Here is a 19,252-nt window from a genome sequence, read left to right as displayed (position 1 = left end):
TTGAGCTTTGTTTTTTACTCCAACTAGTACCAAGGCATATCTGCCCACAATTGTACATTTATGATTGTTTCTAAAGTCAACCATGGATTCCAAAGACTACACGTCTTGTTGAGGGACTCACAATGTAAAGATGATCATCACCATATGTAACTTATTGTTGAGCGGACAAGCTCAACCGGATCCGGATCGGTTGAATAAGAAATAGCCATACCTTATAAGTTTTTTTTTTTGTACAAAGAAAAATAGAGGAGAATGTGAACACTAATTGGCACAAAATTTACATTCTTTACTTTGAGTGCTTTTAAGCTCTTTAGTGTCTAATCGGCATTAAGTATATTTCTCTTTATTCTTTATGGGTTTTCACCTCACTTTGAGGTTTCCCACTAGTAATAAAAGGGTTACGAAAAAAAACATAGTCAGACATGCCTCTCATAACAATAGGTTCCATGCGCATATGAGGTAATAATATTTTTTAGCATATACAAACAGGATACCTATGCCAAATTATACACACTCAAGGCATTTACAAATCTTTGTATAAATATGTGTCACATATGCATAGATTTCATCAATGCAAGAGTTAAGCGTTTTCTTCCCTAGGTCAATACATTCATCTTGTATATCTTTGAAATCCTTCCATGTTTTCTACACTTGTGAGGAGTCTAGCCATAGCCACAAAAGGGCCAGCTTCATCCCCTTCCATTCCAAGTAAGGATTTAAAGCAATCTTTCCCTAATCTTGCATGACCATGTGTTTTACAGTGCTCTAGTAATGATGTCCATCCAAAAACATTGGCATCGAAAGGCAAACTTAGAGTCAATTCCATGGCTTCGACAAGGCATCCAGCTCGAGCAAGGAGATCAATCATGCAATTATAGACATACAAACTTTGCAGGAGATCACAACTCCCCTTAATAGAACCAAAAAGATCCACGCCATAATCCATTAACCCTTCTTGACTACAAGCAGAAAGAAGACAAACAAAGACCTTGGCATCCGGACTCAAGCTATTATGTTTCATTGCTTCGAAATAATGAATTGCAGATTCAAAGTCTCTATTTTGAGCACAAGCTGCAAGCATTGTACCATATGCTACCACATCCTTTGTTTCTCCTCTATCAAAAATATTACTTGCATCCTCAAATCTACCACATTTAGAATGCATTTCAATCAGGCTACTCTTAATACATTGATCTACATCATGACCACTCTCAATTATACATCCATGTACGAGTTTTCCTAGATCGAAAGATTCCGGATTGGAGCAAGCCTTTACAATACTCAAGTAAGTGACTTCGTTAGGTTCAACTCCATCCTTTCGCATACAGAAGAATAATTGAAGTGTATCTTCTATCCGTCCTTGTTCAGCACAACCAGCAATGAGAGAACTCCATGTCACTACATCCCGCAAAAGCATTAGTTCAAAGACCTGAAATGCATCAACAATGCATTTGCAACTCATGTACATGTCAATGAGTGAATTTCCGACCAATATTTCTCTATCCAAACCATATCGACAGATACATAAATGGATTGATCTGCCATGATTCGGAGATAATAAGCTAGTACAGGCTCTAATAATGCTAGTAAATGTGATAGCATCTGGCAATATACCATCCTCTAGCATACTCTGATACAGTGAGAACACATCATCGGGCGAGCCGTAGTATGAACATGTCCATAACATGGCATTCCACATCACAACATCTCGTTTGGACATGGTAGAAAACACTCGGTATGCATCCTGAATAGCCCCACATTTCCCGTACATGTCGATAAGAACACTTCCAACAAACAAATCAAGGTGGAAACCACCCTCAACTATTGCTATATGAACTTTTCTTCCTTGATTCCATGCTGCTAATGTGGAACAAGCTTTAAGTATATTTACAAAAGTGACCTTATTCGACTCTACTCCGGCCTCGTGCATTTTTTGAAAAAGATCAATTGCTTCTGGACCTTTTTTATGCCGAGTGTAGCAAGCAATCATACATGTCCATGTTACTACATCCCGATGTTGAAATCTATCGAAAACTGATCGGGCATCTTTCAACTGACCACATTTACCATACATATCAATAAGAGTATTTACAACATATCTCTCCAATTGAGCCACAGTCTCGACGAGGGTGTGGTGAAGAAGCTCTCCATGGAAAAGGTCCTCCGAATTGGCACATGCTTTCAATACTGCAATGTGAACATGCCCATCAGGTTCGATAGTAGATGAAAGGCAGAGCTTCCGATAAAGCCAAATTGCATTACTACTAACACAAGCACTCTCACCACTACTATCACCTCTACTACCAATACCATCACCAAAACTACTACTACCACTCATATCACCACTACAACAACTATTGCTACCACCACTGTTACATCTAGTAATATAATCACAACTATTACTACCAGTAAAATTACCTTGACTACAACCACTGCCACTGCCACTGCCACTGCCACTGGTGCTACTAGTGGTATTACAAGTACTTCTTCTAGTACTTACACTAACTTCTTCGAGATCGGCATAAGCCGCAATGATGGCACTCCATGAGAACACTGATTTTTCAGGTAGGATTTCAAACACTTGGTTTGCATCTACTAAGCTTCGGAAAGAAGCAAACATTCTGATGAGATGAGTACCTAAGAATGCATTGTAATGTAGCTCATTCTTCTTGATGAGGGCATATAGAGCTCTACCCCATACAATATTTCCTTCTCTGATGCAATCCTGTATGAGGTGAAATGCTTCTCCAACTGTAAGGGCTTTAATCTTCTGATTTACACTCATGCTTTCTTAACAGGATGAAGCAGGGAGAGAGATACTGGCATGGATACACTAATTCTCTCTCTCATGTGTGTGTGTGTATATATATATATATATAATATGATATATGTATATATAAATATATTGCTCTGTTTTGAAACAGAGCAAAATGGCATAGATACACTCTCATTCTCTCTGTCTCTCTCGTATGTTTCAAATTTCATATATGTATTATAAATATATATATATTGCTCTGTTTTAAAACAAAGCAAATTCTGATTTTTTTGAAACTACAAATATACCGCCCCCTCTCTCACACACAATCTTTGTGGGGAGCTTGCATAATATCCGAGCAAACTTTGTTCATTCAATTGTCGAGTAAATTTAGACACTAACGGAAAATGGTAAAATGGTTTGACGTAACTCGACCATGAGAAACCATGATATGTAGTATCTCAGGTAGAAAAACCCTCATGATTCATTATGTATATTTGGTTAAGGTGGGTTCACATTAACTTATATTGGGTTGATTGTAAAGCATAGAATCAAGATCATTCTCATAATCAACTTCCATATATCCCATTGCAACGCTTGTCCTTCTAATATTTTTCAAATGCACAACTCTAGGTCATACGTCAAGAAATAAACGGTAGTTGATTGACCTGCTTCACAACAAGCATTAAAGTCCCTCATCAATAAGCTAGCATGTCCGTGTTTAATAACATTAGATAATGATTGCCATAATAGTTTGTACACATATGATGAATACGCATATACACCAACCACTTATATCAATTGCCCTTCATACAATATCTCTATGACAATATATTGTTCGTGTGCATAATTCCTTACAACCCTTCATTGATATTGATCTTGAATAAACATCATTACGTCTGAATAGTCAATGTGATTCATCTCTACATAGTAGAGTTGACATCTCTTCATACAAAACATGGATAAAACATTTTGGTGATCCTTATGACTTAATGCATGTAACACATTTTACTGATTACAAACCACCCCAACTTGAACATTTAAAAATGGTGTCGTGATGTGGGAAAATAAGTTAAACTAGGAATATAAAAAAGATTGAATGATAAATTGAGGGTGTGGTACGAAGGACAATAAAAAGTCAGCTCAATTGCGAAAAGCTGCGGATGAGAAAAATGAAGACACAGAAGCACTGCCGAAAGAGAGCTAGGGTTGTGAATCAAAAGGGCGTGCAAGACCAATATCAATAAGAGGTGACATGGTCATCATTTGTTGGGATGTTGTCGCATAAACACGCGCGTGTGTGTCTCTTGAGCGGGACCATAGAGCTCTTACACCAAGGAGTCGAAAAGATGGAGGAGTCAAGATGAAGGGCCTTATTTTTCCCACGCGTGTTTATCCCATTTTCACCCGTGTTTCCCACCTTCGGCAACGTTGTACACCAGTGTTGGGCAAAGTCCCAAGAACAACGACAACGTTTCAGTTAGGTTAGAACTTTTGTCGGCCAATGTGGGGGACAATCAGAATTGATTCCGGCCAGGTTTTCTTACCAACCGGAATCTAGCTGGTTCATATTTTCTAAATCGGCTACCTATATAGTTTTGCAGGAAAAAAGTAAAAGAAAAACGTTTTTATGTTTCTTTAGATTAAATTCCCCTTTTCCCTCTTGCGTGTATGTTTGTCATCTAATTTCAGTTTGCTCCCTGCTCCTTGATCACTACCCCAGTCATCTTATTTCTTTTTGCTCCTTGGTCACTGCTCACCGATTGTGCGACATCTCCTGCTCACCGCTCTAGGGTATGTTTGTATGTGTCTCTCTCCTTTGTGCACCCATTTATGTTGTCTCATACCATGTCCCTCGATGTGTTATTACTACTCTCAACCTACCAAAAGTATCACCCATCTTATCGTTTGCAAAATATGTTAACATTGTCTAACTACTACTCATTATTAAAGAGGGCAAGTGAGGGAATCATGGACAAGGACGATGCAGGTAACTTAGATGAGGGTGTGTGCGATCTGCACCATTCGATGTGGATAAAAAAAAGTGCATGCTTAAAAATTCCGTTTTTGGGGAGCCCAAGCAGCCTGACTAATCCGAGGTAGGAGCCCTACTCACTAAAGCAGGATCCCGAGGAGCTTGACTCACCGAATGCAGGAGCCCTACTCATTATTTTTTGGAGACTATAAAAACCTTGATCTCTATCATTTAAACCTAATTTTCAAACATGAAGCTAGGGTTTTTGGAGGGAAGAATAACTGAGGAGCACCACCTGCCGTCGGCGAGCACCTGCCAACCACCCGCATCCACACAAGATTTGTAGAACTTGTCACAAGAGGTATGTATTTTGATGTTTTTTTCTATTTTTGGGCTACAGAAATAGTCCCAATGAAACTTTTTAGGGTTTAGGGTAAATGTTGTTATATTGGGCAACTTTTCAACAACCATTATTCTCTTCTCATCTAACTTCCCAATAAATTTATTCCCTAAGTTCATCACTTTAGCATGCCTCGATGATCGATTTCCCTTATCATCGATTTTTGAGCTATTGATGGAAGTGGATGATTCACTTCTAGCTAGGCTCCTTAACTTAGACTCAGAGAATGATTTTGATGTCTCAAGAAGTGGTGCATTGAGTTCATTTGATAATGTCATTAGTTCCCCCTCGATAGAGCATCCTTTAATATTGCATTATTGTATGAAATTGCCTCTCTTGGTACCCAAATACCTTCACAATTTGGTAGCATATTGTAAAGAATTAGGTAAGTAATTAAGAAAGGGTTAATTAGTACCTAATTATGTGATTAAGTTAATAAGCGGAAAATTAAGTGATATGTGTATGTGTGTGAGAGGAAGAGAGAGAGAGAGAGATACACTTGCCTAGATGGATGTAGCTTAGTTGGTAAGGTTGCCCAATGGAGACTAGGTGGTCATGGGTTCAACCCCTACATTCCACGGTGGCATCTAGTGAATAGAGATATATATGAAGTATATAATAGAGAGGTGAGAAAATTGGGTTCAAACCCAAGACACAGTGCTTGTAGTGTTATCGACTTACCACTAGGGTAAGCTAATTACGATAAAAAGAAGAAGAGAGAGATACACTTATGAACAACACAAGATGGGGGATGAGGAACTATATTAAACTAGCATGATGATCATCAAATACAAAAATACCCACAATGAGGTATATATACATCTCATGTGTGAGTGGAGGCTCTAGAATATCCCACTTAAGTACAAGGTCCTATTTAAGGTGTTATAGTCAACACTTCTAAAGTCTAGATTCTATCTAGGTAACTACGAAGTTACATGGTTGACTAACTAACTAAACTAAGTTGAGCTTGATCTCTCAACACGCCCCCTCAAGCTCAAGTGTGAGGCGTCCAACATCCGCTTTGGCTTTCGTCGGCTTCGTGTGCTTCTGTCCGGCCTTCAGCTTTCTTCGGCCTTTCCGAGGCAATCTCGGGTCCTCCCCCTCAAACCGGTGATGAAGGCTTGTAGTGTGTGGGTGAAGGTCGACTACTTCCACCCATTGTGGGTTACGAGCCGCTTCGATGGAGCTCTTGGGTTCTTGTTCGGCCGCTCCCTTCATTGCGAAGGCATAGTGATGGGACATATACTCGTTGTAGATGAGCCGAGTGACGGGATTCTTCTCTCTAGAAGAGCGTCAAAGCTTTTCGCTTGTTGATGTGAGCGCCTTCTTTACTTCGGGTGTCTGCATGATGGGTACACCAAACTCATTGTCTAGTGAGGGAGCCGATCCATCTGAATCATTGTCGTCAGAGTGGTCGATTTCGTATTCGGGCATCTTACCTTTGCCTTTGTCCAAGTTCAGACTTGGCCGCGACGTGCTTGGGTCACGTGGGGGGTCTTGTGGCCCACTAGGCTTTGCCGTAATCGGACTTTCTTCGAACGTGTGTTCGAAGCGATCTCCATCTTCTACCTCTTGTTCGGCGGATTTGGGTTGAGCGGAGTCAGAGTCAAAGTTGTCTTTGGTGCATACCAGGATGCGGACTCGTCAAAGACTACGTCTCGACTTACCCAAACTGCTCGGGTAGAAGGTTTGTAGCATTTGTATGCCTTCTTCTCGGATGAGTATCCTATGAGGATACATTCCTCCGACTTCGTGTCGGGCTTCTGTCGTTGTTCATTCGGGATACTTACATTCGCAATGCTTCTGAACACCTTGAGGTGCAACTGGATTGGCTTCCTTCCGACCAGGAGCTCGTATGGAGTTAGCTCATGCACTCCATTAGTGGTGCACCGGTTCATGAGATAGACGGTCGTGGATGCCGCGTCGACCCAATAGAAGTTCGACATGTGCTTCTCATGCATCATGGCGCGTGCTACCTCGAGTATTTGCCTATTTTTCCTTTTGGCGACTCCATTTTGTTGGGGTGTGTGTCAGCACGAGAATTCTCTCCAAATCCCTTCACTTTGGAGGTAGGAGGTGAATTCGTCGGAGAAGTACTCCTTTCCTCCATTCGATCGTAGGCATCGAATGTGCCGACTGGTTTCTTTTTCGACTTGACGCTTGAGCTTTTGGAAGTGGGAGAGCACTTCACTTTTCTTCTTCATCGGGTAGATCCACGCATAGCGGGAGTAGTCATTGATGAAGGTTACGTTGTCGCGTTATTACGCGCATGCGTGTAGAAGGGTGGGACCATGGGGGTCTCGGACGAGGGAGAAAAGGGATGATGCCAAGAAAACCGACTATGGACATGACCCGGAGGCAACCGAACATGGGAGAGAGAGAGAGTATGCGCACTACGCCGACTCTTATGCACAGGAAACGAAAAGGGCTATACACCTGACACCACCAGAAACACCAATATGCACAAACAGATGTAAGTGTATATATTACAAAGGGGAAAGATACAACCCCGGCTTCGAGCCGAGCTTAGAAGAAGAGAAGTTAGCCCTAACAGCTTTGCCGCAATGGCTGCAGCGCCCGACTTCTCAAGAAGGAGAAGAAGAAGAAGTTACTAACCCTAGGAAACATAATGACCCTTGACAAAATTGGTATACCCTCGTGACTCAAAATGGGCAACCCCTTCACAAAGGGCGCTCCATTCCTTTTATAGAACAAGGAGAGGAATGCGTTACAATGTGGGATAAATACTCCCCTTTATTCTATACACCATTTCCTACTATACATGCGCACATGTTGCACACCACCGACTTGCCCATTCCACCCCGGTTTCACACTATAGCCGACTATTTCCGGAACTTACAGAATTTAGTCGAATGGGAAACAGAGAGGAAGATCAAGTGTCTGCGGTCGAATGGCGGAAAAGAGTACTTTTCTAGCCAATTCAACAATCATTTGCAACACAAAGGAATTTGGAGGGAATTCAACTGCCGATACACGGCGGAATAGAACGACGTAGTCGAGAGGAAGAATCGGTCAATCGTCGAGGTGGCACGAGCAATGCTGAAAGAGAAGAGCATGCCCAAGTTCTACTAGGCCGAAGCGGTCCAGACGACTGTCTACATCCAAAACCGGATCGGGGAGAAGGTGTCAGCACACAAGCTATATTTCGGGCGTAAGCCGAATTTAAGACATCTTAGGGTATTCGGTAGCATAACCTACGTGCATGTACTGGATGAGAAGAGGAAGCTAGATCTGAACTCGGAGAAGTGCATATTAGTCGGCTACTCACATGAGCAAAAGGGGTATAAATGTTATAGCCCCTGAACAAAGACAATCCGAGTAAGCCGAGATGTTGAATTTGATGAATCGACATCCTGGTACTCTCTACCAACTCCGACCCTATTCCAGACGACGAGGCCAATGAGCCCAAAACAATTCGGGGCAGAAGAGGAAGAAAAGTTTGCTATTCTAGATGAGAGTTTGATCTCATTCCAACTAACAATGGGCACAATTTCGGCTCAAACCGAACCGAACCATTAAGCCATGGTTTAACGATTTATTGGTTCCAAAAAAATTATTGGTTTGGTTTTTTTTATTTTACCTTAATAGTTTATTAATTTAATGGTTTAATTAATGGTTTTTTATTGATTTAATAAATTTAACTTAAATGCTTATTTAATTTAATGTATTTTTGTTTATTTAGATGTTTAATTAGTTTGATTTAAATGGTTAGGTTTAAACTTTTTATTAAATGGTTTGGGTTGGTTTTAACTTTTCCCTAAACAATTTGGTTTGTTTTTTGTTTTATATAAATGGTTCGGTTCGATTTCTTTGCCTTGAAACCGAACCGAACCGAAACCAAACCGTGCCCATTGCTAATTCCAGCTGAGCGGGTTGAATGAAGAGCTGAGTCGAAAAGACCAACAAGATGAAGAGTCGACGAGTATTGGAGACTCGGTTGTGCTCTCCCCACGCAAGGAACCGAGGAGACGGTTCACGCGAAAGGAGACGAGGAAGAAGAAGATGTTGAAATACGACATCGACAAAGATGAGTCGTATCGGAGCGAATCCGACTTCGGAAAGAACGAAGATGGACCTTCGGAGACGAAGACCGAGTCAGCCAAAAGGGCTCGTAAATCAGCTAACGAGAAGTTATGCCAATCGACTTGCCATAAGAACCTTGTAAAATGGTACGATGAGTACATGATTCATCACTATGCGTACACAATGAAAGTGGCGGAAGAGCGTGAGCCGGAGAGCTACGCAGAAGCGGCAAAGGACGCGCATTGGCGTGCCACTATGGAGGAAGAGATGCGGGCACTCGATGCCAACGACACTTGGGACTTGGTTGACCCTCCCCGACATTGCAAACTGATTGGTTGCAAGTGGGAGTACAAGGTAAAGTACAATGCCAACGGTTCGGCCAATCGGTACAAGGCCCGATTAGTGGCCAAAGGATACGCACAGACCCACGGAATCGACTACGACGAGACCTTTGCTCCGGTTGCGAAGATGACGATGGTTCGGGTGGTGCTGACGGTTGCTGCGACAAGGGGGTGACATCTTCACCACAACTTGATGTAAGCCCCCTTGAGCTTGGAATTCGAAAATCACGCATCGGTTGCGTAAAATGGGGTTTGCGCCCTCTAAGTCCGACTCTTCATCGTTCATCCAAAAAGTTTTGGGAGGTTCAGTATGTATCTTGCTATATGTGGATGATCTAGTCATCACTGGACCTGGACTCGCTGAAATTGGTTGAGTGAAGTCCCAACTATCGAATGCATTTGAAATGAAGGACCTGGGGAACCTTCATTATTTCATCGGGATCGAGGTGATCCATACCCCCGACGACATATTGCTCTCACAACGACACTATGTGTTGAATATGCTGTACAAGTTTGGCACGACTGCCTGTCGACGAGTGTCCACACCCTTGGACCAGAACTTGAAGCTTAGTCCCGACTGCGGACCGGCCTGCAACGAGACACGGTTCCGACAAAATATTGAAAGCCTTATCTATCTTACAATCACCTGACCCGACATCAACTATCCAGTTGGGATGATAAGTCAATTTATGCAGAAGCCAACTGTGGAGCACTAAAAACATGCAGAGTATAATCAAATTAGTAGAATATAATTCAATTAGTAGAGTTTAACGGAGTATAATTTAATTAGCATTCATACATAGTAAGACTTCATGCATTTTGTTTTGTTTTCTGTTCTTTTTCCCACCTTTAAGTTCTAACTCCTCAACTACTGCCCCTGCTCCTACTGATGGGTGAGATGGAGAAGGACAACAACACAAGCGATATGGAGCAAGACGAGGAGGAGGGGGAAGAAGAAGCAGCAGAGGAAGAGGCAGAGATGGAGCGCAGGAATTTTACCCTCCATCTCGACAAAGCTCTCTCAAATCCTGTAAGCCTCTAATTCTCTTTTGCCCTTTTTTGGGTTGTCATTTCTCTCTCCTCTCTTTCTTTTTGGTCGTGCATACCATTCTAAAAGGAGAAACTCAAAATGCTAGATTGAGAAAGCCGTATGGAACCCTGAGAAAGACTTGTTGGCTATGGTCACTAAAGATCAACAGCTCATTATGCATCGATTCAATTGGCAGAGGTTGTGGGCGGTTTCTCCGGGTAAAATTTTTTCCATCACATTTCTTGAATACCTCTATATATCCTCCTGTTTTCATATTAGCAGTTGTTGAATTCACCCAAAAGAAACTCACCTAAACTTTGTGAGCATTATTATCATTATTATTCCTAATAAAAGAGTGTTAGAATGATTTTTCAATGGATATTCCAAAATTGGAGCTAATTGTTTATTTATTGCAAAACTTGGTGTCATTACTTTACAAAATTTGAATGCAAGTTTAGTATAATGCAAGTGCATATTTTTCACGGTGTCACGTCTTTTCCCTAAATATACACTAGAATTGATGTCGATGGAAAATGTATCTATATTGCATGTGTGCCATCATGTATATCATCGCAAGTTAAAAAAACTCAGATTTAATGTTATTAAGATTCACATTCACTTGACAGCTTTATATTGTCCATAATATATTTTGTAAATTAACATTATATTGTCCATAATATATTCTGTAAATTAACATTCATTTGTGGGTTTTTGTGACATATCGAGTTTTCGCATAGAAAAATAAAAGCTTGGTGTAATATGGAAGAAAGCAGCTTATTATGGTCAATTTAGTCTTGAAAGTTGTGTAGCTCCTGAAGCAATGAAGAAATGTGACATCAAGAAACAAGTGACAATAGAGCACCTTTTCGTAGACAACAAGGCCCCAATGATACTAGTATGAAGGTAATGCAGGGATGTTCTGTAAAAAGTGCTGAAACTAGGAATAGTTATGTAGATACCATTCAGAAGCTTTCAGATTATACTATTTAAATCCAGGACATATAACTTAGAGGATTTGATCTTGAAGCTTTAAAGTTCTGGCAATGAGCTGAACAATGAAGAGAAAAGATGACAATGTGCGGCTGGAGAGTAAAAGCTAAATATAGATGCTGAATATAAGTGACCTTCATCAAAAGAGAGTAAGACGTTGGGAACAACTGTAATTTAAGGTTGAGGGGACTATGGAAGGAGATTGATGATGCTTTTGCCAATTGGGTTAACTATGGTGGCAGTTAAACTCAATTCCAAATTTTGTTGCTTGTTGGCTAAACTATTCTAGGTCAATAAAGTACCTAGATACAATAGAGCTTGGTGACATATCTATCGTCAAGCCTTCTGAGATGGTAGTTTGAGATTTGTTAATCAGCATTGCTGTGTCTTAGTCTCTTACCTGATCCCTTTGTGCAGAAAAGAAAGTGACATCACTTTGTTGGCGTCCTGATGGAAAAGCTGTGGCTGTTGGTCATGAGGATGGAACAATCTCTCTTCATGATGTGGAGGTGAAGATGCATTTTCCAATTCATCTTTTTAATTGCAGAGCATATAAATCAAATTGGTTTTTCAACACAGCCATATCAATATAATGCTATATAAGTATGTAAATAATTATTATGTTGGTATTTCTGCAGAATGGAAATGTTTTCCGCCAGACTCTGACACATGAATCTTCAGTAGAGTGTCTACATTGGGTCGAAGGAAGGCATCTTCATCAGGTGTGGTGTCGTCCTTTAAACAGAGTTACAATACTTATCGTCCACTAGTAAGTCATTAACTTTAAATAGAGTCACGAGAGCATGTTAAATTTAACTTTAAACAGAGTACAGAGTTACAGTGGAGCATGTAGAATTTAGCTTTACAAATAGAGCATGTTAAATTTCTTGAGAGAATTATCTGTTTTGGTTCTCTATTTAACTAAGAGAGCTGATAAACAAATTTTTTTTGCATGTAACAATTCATGTCAATTTCTACACCAAATGGGTGTAAGTGCCATGAACTTTCTAGCAAAGATGCTTTGCAAACAAAAAAGAGTGCATGTAAACAATTCATGTCAATTTCTACACCAGCTGGGTGCTCACTGTTTATAGGGATGCTTTGCAAACAAAAAAATATTCATGTCAATTTCTACACCAAATGGGTGACTTTCTAGCAGAGATAGAGATAGATTTATTGCATCCTTATTGCTCATATATAAAGTGTAACAACCCATGTTTGATGTGGACTTTATCGCACTACTAGTGCTTTGTTCTCTTCTGTATTCTAATTGAAGTCTAGGCGGTATTAGAACATTATATTACTTTTGGGGAACTGATTCCTTCCTTGATTATTGAAATAGGATTGCAAGAATGATAACTTTGTCATGGAAAAAAACAAATATCCTCGTTTGCTGATTTTAGAAAATGTAAAGATCAGAAAATTCTTAAGGTGTTTGGATTATGTCTGTAGTACCATTTTTCATTTGCATGCACTGAATCTTGACTCACATACACACACATCTAAAAGTAAAAATGCTACCTCAGGCCATAGCAATCTAGTGATATGTGCAAATAAAGTGAACATTCACCTCAAACACAGCATTATTTTTCTGAAAAGAAGAGATTTTCACTGGTCACTAGTAAACGTTTTTATTATTCTTTGTTAGTTAATAGGAGATTTGTATTTTTTAGGGTGGTATAGATGATTTATTCTTTTATGAGGATCGTACCCCTCGATTTTTCCCTCCTCCTCCAAAGCCACCAGTAATGCCAGGAACTGCACCAGCGTTTGACATCTCTGGTTCCATTGGCATAGCTGATGATCAGCACTCCGCAGCAGATTCTAAAACATCTGCCAAGTCTTCTCACCAGATGATCAACATACTCTGCAGTGGCGATAGACATGGCAATATCTGTTTAAATGTTTTTGGGCTTTTTCTTATCGGAAAAGTGGTATGTAATAATATGCTTAAAAGGTAGCAGAATCTGCCTAATCCTGTTATCTTTCCCACATACAAGATAACTTTTACTTAAAATGTGGCAGAAACTCAGTGAACTGGACATTAAGCCTTTTGAAATTAAGAAAGAGAATTTCAATGGACATACAAACAGGCTTCTCAAAGCTTTTGCTCTGAAGGTGATGTAACGCCACTAAGTTTTTTCACAGTTTGATTCTGTATATATGTAGAAATCTTATCATGATATGATATCTCCAGGTTTCTCTTTCAGAGGATCTGCAGAAAATGTCTGTGATATGTAGTGGTCAGCTTGTTCCAAGCCACCCACAAGGACAGATTGTAAGTCAGGAGAAAACTTCAGGATTATTTTGCATGGAAATAAATACTGCACTAATTGGATGCAGGTAACCGTCATTTTACATTTTACAAAGTTTTGTTGGAAAATTCTGTAGTAGAATTATCATAAGACAATTTTCAGTTCCATATACATTTGAACAAGCATTTTACATCACTTTTTACTTATGTTTTAGGAGTAAGGAACTTCATCAAGTTGCTCTACAAGTGTCTAGCATTGAAGAGCTTTTAGACGTTCTTCAGGTTTCAATTACAGTAATGCAAAAGCAGTGGTCCGAGGCAATTGGTTCATTTTCAGAGAAAATGCAAAGTCTTTCACAACTTTTACGTGAACATGGTAAACTCTTTTTATCATAAAATTCTCAGGATTATGTCATTTTTAACCAATTTCGTAGTGAACATGTAAACAACCCCTCCTTCCCTCCCTCTCTTCCCATGAAATTAATAATATATTTTCTGGGCGCTTTCTCAAAACAGGTTCTCATGGAAATCCACGAGAAGAGTTTCTAAGCTTGCTTTCTTGTGGCTTAGCAAGTGCAGGAATACATCAGTTTCTTGCTGTATCTTTGGGAGAAGGGGTATGATTCATGGTTTCTTTCCTAAGAGACACTATTTATTTGTTGGTGATAAACATATCTGGTGATATTACATTTAGGGATTAAAAAGGTTGAGCAAAACTATGGATAGTGCCCTGCGAGAGCTTCATCTGGTGATTGCAGAGCACCTACAGGCAAGTACTTTCTCCATGAAAAACTATTACTTTGACTTGGTTTATTTTGATGTCACCATGTCAATGATTACCTTATTCAAGCAGATGATAAATTTGAGCACAAAATACTGAAGGTAATTCTATGGGAGAATATTTTGATTGAAAATGTATAAAAAAGGAAACTGTGAATGTAATCTTTTTGAAGAAGCAACTCTTACTAAATCAAAAGCAAGGCAAAAATCATCCAAATTATCAAAAGAATGAATTTAATGCTTCAAGTTTTTGAATTGAACCCATCACATTAAAATGAGTTTCTTTAAGCTTCTTTTAAGCTAATATGTACAACAAGAAGAGAGGGCAGAAAATGTTAGAAAAAGGAAAAATGGCGAGGAGGACATCATTGCAGTGATGCTCTGTTTCTCACTTTGGGATGCAGTGGGGGATTGCATCCGCGGGATTCACCAGTTCATGTGTCTCTACGAATCATGCCTCTTTCTCCAGTTTTATGTTGGAATATTTCGAAACCTTTTTTCTATGGACTCTTTAGCCAGTGGCAGAGATTCTAGCATTCGAGATTCTCCAGTTCATGTGTCTCAGTGAATCATGTCTCTTTCTTCAGTCTTATGGTTGCAGATTTTGAAACATTTTTTCTATGGACTCTACAGCCAGTGGCGGAGATTCTAGCATTCAGGATTGGAGAACTGAGAGGTATCTCCAGATGGCGATCAAGACTAGAAAGCATTGGGCTTGAAGATAAACTTTTGGATCAAACAATGGAGGATGCTGGTATGGTTATTCTACAAGTTGAACGTGTCCTACGTATTGTCTCCGACACAACTGCTCAGGTTCTAGAACATTCTAGTGTGAATATGTCCTTTTTCCTAAATTGATCAATATATATGTTTTTGATAAGTATCATATCTGTTTTTCTAGTTTATCATTTGATGAAAGAGGAAATGATCCATGCTCTCTTTGTGAAGCATGCTATTTCCATACATTCAAGCATCATTAGAAGAAATATACCGAGAATTGACTCTAAGTCTGTCTGATTATGAAGGTGATCGAAGAGTAGACATTTTTGAAACATTGAGGAATATTTATTGCTCTTAGGTTTTCAAGGAGCACATGTTTCCGTGATATTTACTGAATAAATTTATGTTTATTCAGAGGACATTGGCTTTGCTTTAATGTCAAATTCCCCTTCAACTGGCCAAGGAAGGATGGGTAGATATAATACATCCTTCGTGAAGAATTTATACTTCTACTGTCTGATTAACAAAGAATTGAAAGTGGACTTGAAGGGCAACATATGGTTTAAGGGATTTTGGAAGTTTTGAAATTGTGTATGATTTAAAGCTGAATTGGGTGGGGTCCAAGGTATCCAATATGCTTGATGTTATTGGTACAATTAGCCAAGAGAACATGGTAACTGTTAACTATTTTCATTTCTGCCCCATGCAACCATGTCCATTTACATCGGGTTCTCTAATATATCATGCAATATTAGGTTCTTCTTTAGGTATTGCAACTAAACGATGATGGTGAAGTATCTAGTATTGATGATATAAAGAAGGTTAATTACCTTGGAAATCCTCATAGGATACTGCCTTAGAATGGAATGTGGTATTTCACGCTAATTTATGAAGAGGTTTCATTTCTACTTTTCTTTCAATTTGCTATAACTATTCAGCTGTTGGAAAGTTACTATAACTACAAGTCTGCTACTGCAGCCTATTGGATCATTGGAATAGATTGGTATACACAGCAATATGTTTGAAATGGTCTGATTTCAGCTGATGAAATGCTAAGTTTTATGCATGTTATGTAGCATACCTGAAAACTTCATATCCTTGTTATGATTGTACAGTTTCAGATGTTCTTTGTATGGCTCATGAAGTCTCTTCGTCAGCTTAATAATGAGCAATCTTCTTCAACAGATCAATTTCCTGCAATAAATAGGTACTTGAATATGAGATCCCAGCTTCATTAGAATTTTAAATGGAGGATAGATTGTCTTTGCAAAATATAAAACGTGACGAAACCAGCTTCTGAACATACAGAACATTGTTAAAATTTCTAAATTTAAGTCAAATAGCTACTCAGTTTTTTGTTTTATTCTATGGACAATTTGAAAATTGAAGCAATGTGATAATTTTCCAAACAAATTTATTCTAGTATTAGTTTAAAATTGAGCCTCATGTTTTAAAATGATTTTGCAGTGAAGCTATTGCTACATTTCTGAAAACACAGTTTGAGAAAGATCTATTGGGTCCACACCTGGATCCTGACCCAGACTCTGTCACACTGGAAATGGACATGTAGGTAACTTGGAGTATTCACAACTGCAATGAGGTCTTGAGCATAAATTTTGTTGATGAAACATGTGAATCTTTTTGGGATGTTAAATTTATCTTCCAGATTGTTTTCAGGGAAGAATCAGAAAGTCTGGAAGAGCTTGCTTTGATGGGTGGCTTTGTAGATACAACATTTTTTAAGAATAGTCTGAACAAGCAAATTTCCCTCCTACAAAAGAGGTGATTATTACCATGGATGTGCCCCAAAATTTATGTATAAAGCTGTGCTAGGAAAATTTATTCCAGAATGTAAAAGTTTAATAACAGTTACTGCACTTTACTTTTCCACAGTTGTCAACGAGCTTTCTCCAGGCCATCTGAGGTAGTTTCAGGAAAGTTATTCTGTGATGAGATGCTGCTACTTTGTGAGCTAAAACAGCCTATTCTACCAGACTTCTACATACCTGTTTCATCATCATACTATGAGGTATCTAGGCCAGACACATGTTTACTATTAAAAAATAAATGATGAGTCCGTTTTAGAAAAAAGCCATAGATTGAATTTGAGAGAAAAAAAGAAATATTATTGTTTACAAGAGGATATGAGACCAATCATGATTGCAAACATTGGTGCCTTCAAATTATGTATACTGAAACAAAAATAAAAGTTGTAAGTTTTCTAAACCTTCACTTGACTCAGTTCTCTGTAATATGGATTTTGGTGTCATTGCTTGGAGATTACACCACCCCTGTGGTTTATTTTGCATCACATCTCTAATTGACATAGTTGTGTTTCTTGGCTACTGCCATTGTATTTCCTATTTGTACTTCATTGGAATCTTGTCAGAGGGCATTTACATACCTGTTTTTAATAGAAAAGAAAAGAAAAGAAAAGAAATTAGTGGAATCGTTAATTATACCTTGGGCCTTATAACCATTTTCAATGGGACGCACACAAACCTAATAGGATCATTTTTCATGATCCATGGGCAACATATGCATGTGGAATATTCTATCTTACTCTTTTATTTTGGCACTTATTCCAGGATAAAGGAACATTCACCTCAACTCAGCTGGTAAATGGAGAGAAAACATGGAATCCAGTCAATTATATCTGTTTCCAAATGCTCAATGACTCTTCTGAAAGTGATAATGGAATACTTGGTGTCATCCGTGGTAATCCATGCAATTCTTCAAGATCCTCAGACACATACAGCAATGCTGGTAAATGGCAAGTTGTGGCATTGCGCATGGGAACTGGTCTTTCTTGTATTGACATAGCATTATACAAGGTATCAGTTCCAAAACCAGTTACCGCATACAAGCCAAAGCAGTTATTAGGAAATCGTGGATCTTAATTATTGTACTTGTGATATATGATCAGGAGAAGCAAATTGTCCTGCTGCTGGATAAATGCATACCATCTGGACAAGCTTGGTTAATGATCTTACAAATTGATGAACTGCCATATATTGAACTCACAGAAACACCCTTATGTAGGGCAAGCCTTTTGAATACCTGTTTGTCTATGGTGAGTGGAAATTTGGTGGTTCTGGTTGGGAATACCGTAGGTTGGGACTTTTCAGTAGTTTTTTTTGTCTTCTTTTGCAGGGTGCTATTGTTGACATTAGCCTTAAAGATGGAAGAGCACGTCTTCTTCCTTATTTAGATGCTGTTCCTCCATTGGCTGTTAGTGGTAAGAGCTATTTCCTTCTCGCCTTCTCTCTACTTAGTAAACCCAATGTGATCTTTCTCTGTGATTTTAGCACATAAAGCATCTCATACTATCTGTAACACTAGTGTGATATTGCTTTGTGGTTTTAGCACATAAACCAAAAACTAATGCTGTTTGTTTATTTCAACTGTTGCAGCATCTAGAGGGCTAGCATGTGTATTTGCAGGACAGAGAAGGGCATTGTTATATGATCTGGAAGAAGACGAAGACGGAGAAGACATAGAGATGGAGTAATGTTTATTACAATATAAATTCAAAATGTTCGTCATACATGTAAAATGTGACTACAGAAGTGTGGTGGTTATCAGAGAGGGTCTCCAACAATATTTCAAGTCTTATCATGTTGCAAGAGATTTTGATTCAATGTCTCTAACATTTGCTGATAATTGAAGAGAAGCATTGACGATGTAATATCTATCCTCTTAAAAGAAGCAAGCAAACTTATATGAAACACTTGAGCGAGACTTGCAACTAGGGAAGAAGGAAAAGCAAAAGCAAAAATCTGGAAAATACAACTGATATTAAGAGCAATGTCAAAACTACCCCTACTATTTTGAAGAATTCAATTCCACCCTATACGGTAGCTTGATTAATGTGGTCTCACCATGTTCAAATGAATTGGGGGTAGATTTTTGATATTATCTCTAATTTGATAGTACCTACCAGAAAGCAAATTATGGAAGAAA

The 19,252-nt window shown here is 39.0% G+C and overlaps 2 protein-coding genes across 3 annotated transcripts; one reads left to right on the top strand and one right to left on the bottom strand.

The window, feature by feature from the left end:
* Nucleotides 1–453: 453 nt before the first annotated feature.
* Nucleotides 454–2,826, bottom strand: LOC147865490 (pentatricopeptide repeat-containing protein At3g09040, mitochondrial-like). 2 transcript variants are annotated; one of them, XM_087318316.1, is made up of 2 exons: nucleotides 2,497–2,826; nucleotides 454–2,178 (listed from the first exon to the last, which is right to left on the bottom strand). In XM_087318316.1, the coding sequence occupies exons 1-2, from the start codon at nucleotides 2,783–2,785 to the stop codon at nucleotides 611–613; spliced, it is 1,857 nt and encodes a 618-aa protein (XP_087174442.1). In that variant the 5' UTR covers nucleotides 2,786–2,826; the 3' UTR covers nucleotides 454–610. The 2 variants fall into 2 exon arrangements, with proteins under 2 accessions (XP_087174442.1, XP_087174441.1); XM_087318315.1 differs by having other exon boundaries at nucleotides 454–2,826.
* Nucleotides 2,827–10,388: 7,562 nt separating this feature from the next.
* Nucleotides 10,389–19,017, top strand: APC4 (Transducin/WD40 repeat-like superfamily protein). The gene is made up of 19 exons (XM_087318314.1): nucleotides 10,389–10,545; nucleotides 10,652–10,763; nucleotides 11,953–12,044; nucleotides 12,174–12,257; nucleotides 13,209–13,469; nucleotides 13,561–13,653; nucleotides 13,733–13,878; nucleotides 14,005–14,165; nucleotides 14,306–14,406; nucleotides 14,484–14,562; nucleotides 15,207–15,382; nucleotides 16,405–16,496; nucleotides 16,757–16,855; nucleotides 16,967–17,071; nucleotides 17,183–17,318; nucleotides 17,878–18,123; nucleotides 18,216–18,362; nucleotides 18,443–18,527; nucleotides 18,703–19,017. The coding sequence occupies exons 1-19, from the start codon at nucleotides 10,405–10,407 to the stop codon at nucleotides 18,798–18,800; spliced, it is 2,454 nt and encodes an 817-aa protein (XP_087174440.1). The 5' UTR covers nucleotides 10,389–10,404; the 3' UTR covers nucleotides 18,801–19,017.
* Nucleotides 19,018–19,252: the final 235 nt, after the last annotated feature.

Source organism: Azolla caroliniana, unplaced genomic scaffold (genome assembly GCF_043228905.1).
Source record: "Azolla caroliniana isolate FFs.n. ecotype wild unplaced genomic scaffold, voAzoCaro1.0.p SCAF_4, whole genome shotgun sequence".
Taxonomy (NCBI): Eukaryota; Viridiplantae; Streptophyta; class Polypodiopsida; order Salviniales; family Salviniaceae; genus Azolla; species Azolla caroliniana.
The sequence above is the reverse complement of the archived record's forward strand: the minus strand, read 5'-3'. Positions and strand labels throughout refer to the sequence as shown.